Source organism: Neopsephotus bourkii, unplaced genomic scaffold (genome assembly GCF_033783945.1).
Source record: "Neopsephotus bourkii isolate Nb327-2 ecotype Australia unplaced genomic scaffold, CSIRO-AGI_Nbou_v1 NB_1749, whole genome shotgun sequence".
Classification (NCBI taxonomy): Eukaryota; Metazoa; Chordata; class Aves; order Psittaciformes; family Psittacidae; genus Neopsephotus; species Neopsephotus bourkii.
In genome coordinates, this window is record NW_026902223.1 from 790,688 (window position 1) to 801,972 (window position 11,285).

Below are 11,285 nucleotides of genomic sequence, written 5' to 3' on the forward strand. Positions count from 1 at the left end.
GCGGGGGGGGTGTGTGTGTGTGGGTGTGAGTGACGCGGGTTTCCGGTGTGCGCCATGGCGGCGCCGCCACCGGCCGCTGCGCTCCGCCGTTGGGAACGGTAACGGCAGGGCCTGCGCATGCGCGGGGGGAGGTGGTGATGGTGGCCATGGCAACCGTACGCGATTGCGTTCGCTACCGGGCCTATCCTGCCGAGATCCCCTTCTCTCCCCCTCGGTACCGGGCTGGGGTCCCCTTCACCCCCTGCCCCGCTCAGCCGTGCTTCTCACAAGGGTGTTCCCTTGGCCAGCTCCTCCCTTGAGGACAAAGCACAGGGCCGCCCCTGTCCCTACAGCCGCTGGGGCCCCTTGAGCTTTGCCCCAGAGCTGGGGCCTGTGCGCTCCTGCCGGTCGTTGGGCACAGCCTGGGCCCCGTGCCTTGGGTCCGGATGGGCAGGGCCGGGAGCCGGGGGAGGAGGCACCCGTTCACGGCGGCTGGGTGCTGGTTCTCAGGGAGCAGGCCCGGTTGAGAGCCAGCGTGGTGGAGGAGGACACGGAGCAGTGGCAGAAAGATTCCAGCTTCCCGGGGCTGGAGCGGGTGGGAGGCGTGGACTTGTCTTACATGAAAGGAGATGAGAGCAGCGCCTGCGCTTCCCTGGTCGTGCTCAGCTACCCGGCTCTGGAGGTAACGCTGGCTCTGAAGGCTTCCGTCCGGGTGTGGAACAGCGGGAGGGGGGGTTCCAGCAGACTCACCCAAAGGCCATCATGTGCGGAGGGCCCCTTCCAGCCCAGAGCGGGCTGTGCTGCTGGGGGCAGTGGGGCAGGGTGGGGTGGGAGCGTGCGAGGTGGGGAGGGAGCTTCAGCGTGCGTTCAGGTTAGCTACTGCTTGCGTGGTTTAGTGACATCATGAGATGGGCTCCATGGTCAGCACGGAAGGCTTTAACTGGTTTAAGTGTGTGCTGGGAAGAATCTGCCTCAGCCACCACTCAGGAGGAGATGAAAAGGACCGTTGTTACTCAGGGCTGATCAAGAGAGGGAGTTAAAGCACTTGTAGCACTCAAACTGCAGCTGTCTTGGGTTTGAGTTCTTGCTGGGAATCAGCTAATAATATGGGATGTAACATGTAAAAGCCTTTCAAAACCACCGTCAATCCCACACCCCCCAGTCATTTTACTTGAATTAATAAAGATTTTTGGTTTCTTTCCCAGCTTTCAATATGATACAAAGTTATCTTTAACTATCAAACCTCTAACCAATAAAGTTTGATGCTGGCCACTGGGATGTTTATGAGCTGAAGTGTTCAAATCCTGCCTTGCTTCTTGCCTTGCCCTGCACACTTGTGGGTGTTGTGGGCTGACAGGGATGCTTTGGGCCTGCCCTGCATGGAGCCAGACACCCTTTGATGATGCTCTGAGTGGGTGAGCTTTGAGCTCTCCCCTCTGTCAGTTTAAAGAGCTGCCCTCGTGTTTTCCCAAGGAGCCTGCTCTCAAGCAGGGTATGGTGATGTCCAGCCCTCCTCTCAGCGGTCCATTGCCCACCCCTTCTGTCACTGACACAACCCAGTGACCTCAGCTCTGTGGGAGAGAGTCAGAAGCAGCATATCTTAAATCAGATGAGTCTAAGGGATGTAAACCAGAGGAGAGGCCTCTGAAGCAGCCAGGAACGGACCAGCAAGGCCCTGGTGGTCACCGCCTCTGCTCTGCTCCCAGGTGCTGTACGAGGATTGCCGGATGGTGGCTGTGAGTGCCCCGTACGTGGCAGGATTCTTGGCCTTCCGGGAGGTCCCTTTCCTGGTGGAAGCTGTTCAGAGGCTTCAGCAGGAGGAGCCCAAGCTCAAGCCTCAGGTGTGGCACATTTCTCTGTCCTGAGTTGAGATGAAGGACAGAGCCTTCTTCCTCACGGGGCCGGTTTGCTTGACAGAGTGGTGCTCAGTGCACAGGAAATAACATTTCTGCTGTGGCTTTTTCAGGTACTTCTTGTAGATGGGAATGGCCTGCTCCACCCCAGAGGTAGGACTTCACTGGAGAGCCCCGCTCTGCAGGGTCCCTGCGCTGCTGCTTGACATTCCAGTTCTCTGGCATCCTGTGGTTACAGTGACTCGTTGTTGGCAGGGTTTGGTGTGGCCTGTCACCTCGGAGTCCTGACAGATCTACCATGCATTGGAGTGGCCAAGAACCTCCTGCAGGTGGATGGCTTAGCCAAGGATGAGCTGCACAGAGAGCAGGTGAGGCCAGGCTGGGAATTTATTTCCCCAGAGAATTGGGACAGCAGCATACAAGCACTTCCTGACCAGCTGAGTTTGTGTGTGTTTATCCCTAGATCCGTTCCCTGCAGAGGGAAGGAGATACATTCCCACTGACAGGCGCTTCGGGGAGGCTCCTGGGCATGGTAAGCAGTGTGGAATTTCCTATTTGCTTGGCCATCAAGTCTTCCAGCTTTGTGTAGCTGGGAGCACAGGAGGGTGCTCTGTCTCAGTGTGAACAGGTTACTGCCACCACTGCGTCCTTCCTTCTGCGAGCTCAGATGCTTGCAGAGTTGCCAGTTGAGGTGGTGGATGCATTCACATCCATGGCTGCAGTGTCTGAGGTGCCATGCCCCAGCACCCCTGTTCATGAACTGCGGTCAGGGAGAGGTGCCAGTTCTCACCAAGGTGCAATATGGGAGTATCTGCCTCAGGAGAGCTCTGTGCAGGGAACAGGCAGATGTAAGAAACTTCCTGTGTCTCGTGGGATTTCAGCACAGTCTGTGTTAGCAGCTCTGCTTCCCAGAGCAGCGTGAGGCATCTGGGAAAGGGCTCCAGCAGGCCAAAAGGGCTAACAGAAGAGGTTCAAGAAAGCTGGGAGTTGCCTTCAGAAGGTGGGATGGTGGCTCTCTGTTTGGCAACTGCCTTAGAATTCAACTGCCACTCTAGCTGTTAAAATAAGCTGCTTAAGTATTTGATCTTTCTTGTTTCTGGATGCACAGGTCCTGCGGAGCTGCAACAACAGCTCTAAGCCGCTTTACGTCTCGGTGGGGCACAGGGTGTGCCTGGGGACGGCTGTGCGCCTGGTCCAGTCCTGCTGCCGCTACCGCATCCCGGAGCCCATCCGCCAGGTACGGGAGCAGGGAGCTGAGGAGCAGCCTGGAGCAGAAGAGCGAGCAGCGGAGGGGCTCTGGCTGCCAAGCCTGCCATGGTGTTTAAGAGCCTCTGGAGCTGGCACCCTCTGCTCTAGCCTGTTCTCCCACTGCTGTGGTGACACAGTGCCCAGAAGCACATCCAGCCCTTACTGCAGACCCAGCCTGACTGATCTCTTGGTTCCTTTGTGCAGGCAACTTCTGTGACGCTGCTGTTAATACACATGCTGGAAATGCACTTTTCCTGGGCACTCTGAGCCTAGCACAGACTGCGGGGCTGTTTCTCTGGGCCTTTCCCTGCTACTGCACTCCACAAGGAGCTGCAGGCTCTGGGGCAGCAGCCAGCCTGTAGGTGACAGCACTGAATCACCATCAGTGAGCCGCAGCGATCACCGAGACTCAGCTTCAGACTAATTAAATCACAGCAGGGTTTGAGGAAAGGATCTGTGGAAGTGTAGAGCCTCTGGGACTTCCAGCCTGGCAAGTGCTTCCCTTCTCGCAGGGTCACCCCGCTGTTAGTGGCTCAGGCAGGGCCTGTTGGGATGTCCGTGGTGGTGCAGGTGCCCTGGAACACACTGTGCACGTTGCTGCAGCACCGCACTTGTCAGGTGTGTGGCCACCTTTGCTCTGCAGCTCCTCAGAGCCGTGCTAAGGTGATGCTGCTGAGGCTGTTACGCAGTCTCTGCACACAGGAGCCTCTCGCTGGTGCTGCAGAACGTGTTTTCTGACAACAGAGTCTTGAGTCTGTAGTTATAAACCAGACACAAATCTAACACCTCAGAGCAAAACAAACCTTGAAGTGTCCATTCCAGAACGGGGGTTTCTAATCCCATAAACCACTACCTGCCAGACGGGAGTAGGCTGAGAGATTTTCTTATGTAATCTCCTCCAGCAAGGGACAGATGCCTCTGCAGAGCTCTGAGCCAGCTCTGAGCCAGCTCTGCAAAGCGGCGTGCTCAGAGGGAAGGGGAAAGGCATTCCCTTTGGAAACAAAAAGGTGTCTTGAAGCTTTTCATCACCCTCATTTCGTTTCCAGCTAGCTCTAGGATTTGTCTGTGTTCTGAGACTCTCCCAGGCCTCTAGCTGCAATCTTGATTTGGAGTGATGGAATGAATTGTCACTTTCCTTACAGAGAGATCAAAAACCCAGAAGGGAGTGTGTTTACTGTAGAGGTAGAGGGATGGCAGGAGAAAAGGGCACTTAAAATGGGGCTTCTCCCTGTTGCAGTTCCTCTGCATGGTAACTCACAGATCTTGACACAGAGCCTCAGCTTTGGAGCACCTCAAGCTGGAGTTAGGAAGTGGATGGCTGTGGGGGGATCCTGCCTTGGTCTTTTGCTATGGTATGTCCCCCACACAAGCTTGCAGACCTGATGGGTGATGGTGCTTATGGCTTTCTCACTCATGAAAGACTTCTGAATCAGCAGCTCTTAGTTTGTAAGTTCTGGTAGTCCTGGAAGTGTGTTCTTAAGAGAGCTGTGCTGCCCATACCTTCTTGAGGCTGTGCTTATGGCTTGTATGCTGCAGCATGTATAGTGCTGGGAAGCTTCTGTGGGAACTCAGACCTTCTGCTTTCCTAGAGGTATGGCTGACCCATCTGTTCAGGGTGTATTGTGCATGCAACAGCCTCCAGGCAGTGATCAGGAATGGTTTGATTCGCATTCAGCCCACACTGTGGCCAGGCTGCCAAAGGTGAGAGAAGTGATCTTTCCGAGAAAGCAGAGGGAAGTTCATTATCACCTACAGTCAGTATTTACCTCCCACTTAGTCCTGACTCCCTGGGGAAGTGCCAGGCCAATCTGGGAGAATTTTGCTTGCATGAGGGTGATCTCTTGTGAGATGTTGAGGTTCTTCTGTGGAGAGTTGGTCATATGGAGACACGCAGACAGGGACTGAGGTAGGCAGGAGCTGTCATCCCAGGACAATAAGCAAAGCACTCAAAGTGAGTGGCAATGAAGCCATACAGAGCCCTCCAGAGAGCAGCTGCCCTTGCCTGCTTGTGGCAGAGGTCAGAGGCCCTCTCCAGTGCTTGCCCATGCTCCTGGCCTGCTCAGAGCCAGGATCACTGCACACAGCAGGGCAACAGCAGCTTTTAACGCTCTCCAGCTGAGAGGATTGCACTGGGACTGACTCTGGCTCTCCCTGCTCCAGGTTCCTGGCTGGCTGCACACCAGCCTCCAGCTCACTTGATCCTTTCAGCTCCAGCTGGCACCTTGCCTCTGCTGGCTCAGAATGGGGCTGGTGGGACAGCCTGGTTGCTCCAGCCCACCAGGGAGAGCAGGAGACTGCCTGGAGCTGTGGGTATGGCACTGCATGTGAAATACCAAACCCATGCCCTTAGGGGAACCAAGGAATGAGCCATCATTCCTCTTTGTGTGAAGAACTCCTGCTGCCCAGCAGAGAAATCAGTAGCTGATGCCCTGAAACTCCAACTCTCTTCAGTTGTACCCCCACCCAGCTTGCTGTGTGCACAGGGATCACTGCTGCCCCTCACAAAGCAGGCAAAGCAACAGTTCCAGACCCTAATGGCAGGACTAGTTCCCTCTGAAAATAGAAACAGCCTGTGAGGATTATTTCTGGACAGTTATCCATCTTATTGATGAGCCTCCTGGTTAATCGCTGGGTTAAGCTGTGTCTCAGCACTGCGTTAGGAGTGAGGACTGGCCAGCAACTTGCCACCTGATCAGGCACTGGCTTATGTGACCAGCACAACGTGGTAGGTTTTCTTCCCTAGAAAAATGGTTTGTAGATGTGACTCTTGCTACCTTGATCTCCCAGTAGGGGCTTTATTGGACAACCTCCTTCCCTGTTATAAAATACATCACGTAATCTCTTATCCTGAAGAGTGATCAAAGTTATTTGTCAGTTCAGTTATGAAACTGTCCAATTATAGAGAGAAGGGAAAAAAAATCTCCCAAACAAACCATCCCTTATGTAACTGTGTTTCGTTCTCAGGCTTGCAGATGGTTAAGCAGTGGTGGATGAGTGTTTCCAGCCCTGAGCCCACAGAGCCACCACCCTAGGGGCCTGACGGAGCCGTGCTGGGGAGCTTCTTGGGGGGGGGGGAGAAGCTCTTCAGAAGTAGCACAGGGATGGGAGCAGCAAATGCTTCAGTGCCACTGGGGGATGCGTTAACCCACTTTATTAGCATGATCATCATGTGCTCTGCAGCTTTTCCAGCTGGGAAAGGTCACATCCTGCTTTTTGAGTGGAGAGAGACACTGCGCCTGTGAGGAGGGGTACCGCAGCGGTTCTGAATGCCACAGAGCAGCAGTGGTTTGGAGAAGGGAAGTTTATAAAAAAGACAAAAATCTCTGAGGGAATGTAAAAATCAACTGCCACTTCCCAAAGTCCTCCAGAGCCCAGGATCCAGGTGCTTATGAGCATCTTGGAGTGCTCTGCTAGCATGGTGCAGCACCGGAAAGCTGCACGGTAGCACTCTGGGAGTAAGAACATGCTGTAAATGTCCAGCAGCACTTTCTTACAGCTCTTGGGATTTCTGTTGGTGCTGTCCTTGCCCCACTCTGCCTTGCTGCTGAGACACAGAGTGCTAAGACACAGCCATGTAGTTTTCCTGGTGAGCTCAGGAGTCACAGGAGAGCATGTCGGAAGAGGAAGGGAGGAGCTGGGCCTGTGTAAGGATGGTTCTGATGAGGTTTGGTGGTGGCTCCAAGCTCAGTTTCAACAGGGGGGCAGTAAACATCAATTTGGCAGGGTCTCAACATTATTCCTTTTGATTTTGGTATGAGAAAACAGAGCCCAGAGCACAGGTATGGCCTGCATGTAAACTGCTCCCGTTGTCTTCCTTGGCAGCTTTGCCTTTGGCCTCCTGAGTAGGACAGTGTGCAAGGTGTGACAGTCTCTTGCCTTGCAGCTGCTGCCAGGGCTGTGCTTGTGTCTTGTCTCTGTTGGCTTCCAGTGGGTGTTTTACCTGCTTTAGCTGCACAATCCCCATGCAGTGCCAGCCCCTCGAGCACACAGGCAGGATGAGCCAAGCTTTGCCTAGGAACAGGAGATGCAGCAGACGAGGGGTGAGCTTCCTCCATCTGTTGCTGCACAACACAACTGCTGGAACAGAGGAAGGAAAGGGATGGGTACATGAATGGGCGATGCCAGCTTCTCTCTCTTCATCCCATGTCCTCTTGAGAACTCGCCTTCTGGGCTGCTGTCTTCCCAAGTGATCAGGGCGTGTGATCCCTTGATGGAGTGAGGGTGGTAGGGCAGCTTCTGTGGGTTCAGTGGGAGAGCTGGTTCACTTTCAGGAATGTCTCCTCTTGAGGGAAGGCAGACTTACCCTGCCCTCAAGTCTCTAACAAGTCTGTTCCATCTCTCATCAGGCATTGATGAGCTGTTGCTGGGGAAGGCCTGTGAAGGAGCTTTGCTGCTCATTATGATTCCCTGCATTGCACTTGGAGGTGCTTACATGTGGAAGGGGTCATCTGGGTCAGTTCAAAGGATGAAAGCACTGGAGCAGTCTCAGACTCCCAGGTCTCCTCCAGTCTGGCTCTGCTGCCAGGGTTCATCAGAGAGGGCTGCAGCTCAGGTACAGCATGAAGGCTCGCTGCGTTGCAGTGCGTGCTGGAAGCCTGGGCTAGCTCATCCTCTGGGTCCCAGAGGGACCCTTGGGCGAGGCTGATGGCACCCAGCAGCAGCTGGTTTGCTGGGGACGTCCAGGCTGGGTCCTGCTTTGGCTGTTCCTGCTGTGCTTGGGGTGGGTCATGGGGGAGCAGAGCTCAGACAGCTGCTGGTGGGAGCTCACCCACCCCGTGACTCCTGTGAGGAGTAAAGGAGCAGACAGCAAGGGTTTGGCAGATGTCATTTCTGCGTCTGGAATGGACCATAACTGCAGTATGGCTTCAGGTCCAGCACCCTCTGTTTCTTCATTTTAAGTCTCCATTCTCCCAGGCAGCTTGCAGTGAGGCACAGAAACCAAACAAGGAAAGAAACATGCAGGTTCCTCTTCACACCACAGTCATACAGGAGCTCTTTGTGATAGGGTGTGCAGGGGCATACTGAGATGGGAAAGGGGAGGCCCTGAGCAGGCTGCTCAGTCCATTTTCACTCCTCTTCCTCCTTAATTCCAGGCTGACATTAGATCGAGGGAGTACATTCGGAAGCAGCTGTGTTCACCGCTGGAGGCCGCGGCTTCTGGGGCGCTGAGGTGGGTGTGTGGGCAGCTGCCTCCCCAAAGGGATCTGCTCATGTAATGATCTTCAGTAATGGCATTAAAGGGACAGGCTGGGTAACAAGGTGAGCTCAAGCGACATCAGGCCACTTGCTGCCTCCACGGAGGGTGATTTCTGGTGATGGCTCCTCACGCAGCTCTGCGCAGGGCGCTGCTGGGGAAGGTCGTTGGGGATTTGGTGCGTTTCCGGTGCCTGCAATAAGCACCAACGCCTACAGGTGTGACACGAGGGGACAGAAATACCCTGGGAGGAGCTGGCTTCTGCCCCGGAGAGCAGGGGAGGGCCAGGCCCCCCCCCCCCTTACATAATGTAGGCCAGTGGCTGCTCTCGTGTAAATCCGTAGCAAGTCCATTGAGGTGTATAGGAGCTCCTCTGTGTTGTGGCTACGCTGCCTCCTCGGCACCATTCACAAGAGCATTGTTGGGTTCAGACCTGCACCAGTCCCAGGCACCAGAGCCCTCCCTCAAGAGCTGCTTGGGGATGAATGAAGCCTGTCAGGACCCAGAGCCTGCCCTGCTCGGGGGGCCCAATGGACCAGGAGGAGTGAAGGTTGTAGTGGCAGTAGTGAGTGATTCCTTACACTGACTGGGGCAGCTCTGAGAGATGCTGTAGGACAGCCGGATGGTGCAAGTCATCGTGCCCTCCTCAGCTCCGTTATTCTTTGGGTCATGCAGGCAGAGGTGAAAGAAGGGGCTTTCTCTGCTCTACTACTCATAGCAGTCACATAGCATGGCCAGGCCATGGGGTAGCCCCATGCAGAGCCAGGCTGGGTGTCCCCTGTTTGTGCTGGAGCTTTGCCTCTAGCACCTTCCTGCCATGGCAGGTGCTGCAGCTCACACAAAGGTTTAGCTGGTTTGGAGGTCTGTGCAATGACAAAACTAAACTCATCCCTTTTATGGCCATGGATCTCAAAACCTGTGAATCTGAGCCCCTTATTCACCAAGTGACTTAGTGATGGGGTCTTCTTGCTTTCTGCTTTCTTTTCTGACCCTTCCTTGTCTTCCTTGTTTGTTGCTAGCAGAAAAAAGGAGACCGGACTGGATGATTAGGATGATGCCAGAAGAAAATGCAGGGCTGCTCTTCGCTGGATCCTCTCCTGCACCAAGACTGTGGGTCTGTCAAATGCCATCCCAGGGGAGAGCAGTGCAAGGCCATGTCAGACAGGGCAACGCCGGCCATGGTGCATGGTTCAATGGGGCAGGCACCAGCTTCTGCTGAAGGATAATGTTTAGAATATATTTCTCAGGGTTTATTTTTAAGCATTGTAAAAATATTTGTGTAAGTAAATACCCTTGTAAGTTTGCAACAACGGCCTTGAGTACTGGGGAAATGGCAGGAGGTGACTTACAGAGAGATGCTGAGGTTCTAAACCAACTCCAGCGCTGGCCTTTGGCTCCCACCACCCCTCTGTGGCGCAGACACTTCTCTTCTCATCATTTTGGAGCAGCTTCCACCCGGTCCCTGCAGCCTGTGCTCACGTTATTCCCTCTGCACGTCTCCGGGGAGCAGAAGCTCCGGCTGGTCCCGACAGACGGGCCGAGGATGCCGGCTTTGAGGTGGGCGAGTGACTCATGGGGAGAAACGGAGCCAAGAGGCAGCGAGGTCTGAGCTCCGGTACCAGAGGGCTCCTGTCCCTGGTGCCAGTGGCTCCTGTGTGCCCTGTGCCACGCAGCAGCCACCACGCTCGGTGATGTCTGTGCTGGGGACACGATGCTCCAGTGGTGGTAGGAACGTGCTCTGCATTGCAGGGCTCAGCTGGGGGGGCACTGTGGTACCCGGTGGTGCTGTCACCCTCTGCAGGGCTGAGGCAGAGCACTTGGTGCAGACCAGCTCTTCCTGAAGAAACAGCATCTCAGGAGAGAGGAGAATTTCCCAGCATGGAGAATGGGGAGGAGGGTCCTTCCCATACACAAGTCAGTCAGCGCAGCCAGTCCCAGACTGGAGTTTCTGCAGCTGGAGTGGACCAGGAGCACTCGTGTGTGGTTTTCACTGCCCAGCAGACGTACACCAGCACCCACCAGTTAAGCCATTTGTGAAGCTTTGCTGTAGCAGCAGAGCACTGAGCAGAGAGCTTCTATCCCTGAATCAATGCAATGAGGCTCCTCCAGTGTGCACAGCTCAAGTGTTCCTGCAGTGCTGGGGTTCCTGCTTGTATTTGGCAGGTTGTTCCCGACTGGTCCTGAAGAGCAGCAGGAGCAGAGACAGGAGCCAAATCTCTGGCATGTTGATGTAAAAGCCATGGCTGTGTAAGATTCCAGGCTGAGGAGGAAGAAGGCAGCTTTCCCAGGGCAGGAGGGGGGTGCTGTGGGTCAGGGCTCCTGGGGCTGGTTTAGGTGCTGCCAAGTGCTTCACTTTGCATACATTTCTCTTGCAGCTTCTGTTGCTCTTTTCTCACTGCTCAGTCTCGGTGCTGTGGTGGGTGTGAGGACTTCAGCCCCTTCCATGTGCCTGTGCAGCATCTGCTCAGCCAGAGCCTGAGCTGGATCCTCCTCCAGTGCTACACCCTGGAGTCCGGGTGCACAAAGGGAGGAAGCACCAAGGAGGCTCCCCCAGGGCCTGTATGGGGAGCTCCGGGCCGGTCCCTGGGGATGCTGCGGGTGCTGCCCAGAAACCCCTCCTGAGGGATGTGCTCTGATGCCTCCTGGGAAGCCTCAGAGCCCTTTTCATGCAGGAGGTTGGTCTGGGGTGGACAGAGAGCAGGGAGGGAGGAAACGCTGCAGTGGAAGCTCCTTGATCCCGGTGATGGGGGGAGCAGAGGGGCTGACTGGCCACCGCGAGAGGGGTGTGGGAGGCAGCTGGCAGGGAAGGGGACGTGGAGGCAGCACCTCTGACACTGCTGAGTCTCCCATCCCAAGGGAGCAGCGTGGAGATGGAGCCTCCTGAAAGGCAACTGTGCTGCCTGGCAGCGTGGGGAAGCAGGGAAAGAGGGGAATGCTGTGGGAGAGGTCCAGATGCTGCATCCCAGCCCAGGTGGGATGGGAAGGGGATGCTGGCAGTGACCCACGGCTGG

The 11,285-nt window shown here is 55.3% G+C and overlaps 1 protein-coding gene across 1 annotated transcript; it reads left to right on the forward strand.

The window, feature by feature from the left end:
* The first annotated feature begins 21 nt into the window (after positions 1-21).
* ENDOV (endonuclease V) lies at positions 22-9,584 on the forward strand. Its single transcript, XM_061377434.1, has 9 exons — positions 22-98; positions 490-661; positions 1,686-1,820; positions 1,946-1,985; positions 2,088-2,200; positions 2,296-2,364; positions 2,941-3,069; positions 8,174-8,250; positions 9,294-9,584. The coding sequence occupies exons 1-9, from the start codon at positions 55-57 to the stop codon at positions 9,322-9,324; spliced, it is 810 nt and encodes a 269-aa protein (XP_061233418.1). The 5' UTR covers positions 22-54; the 3' UTR covers positions 9,325-9,584.
* The last annotated feature ends 1,701 nt before the right edge of the window (positions 9,585-11,285 follow it).

Excerpts from the sequence above, each read along its gene's own strand:
- ENDOV (XM_061377434.1), top strand. The coding sequence starts at position 55 with ATGGCGGCGCCGCCACCGGCCGCTGCGCTCCGCCGTTGGGAACG. Across the intron at positions 2,365-2,940 it reads CGGGGAGGCTCCTGGGCATG|GTCCTGCGGAGCTGCAACAA; the intron begins GTAAGCAGTGTG and ends CTGGATGCACAG. Across the intron at positions 3,070-8,173 it reads TCCCGGAGCCCATCCGCCAG|GCTGACATTAGATCGAGGGA; the intron begins GTACGGGAGCAG and ends CCTTAATTCCAG.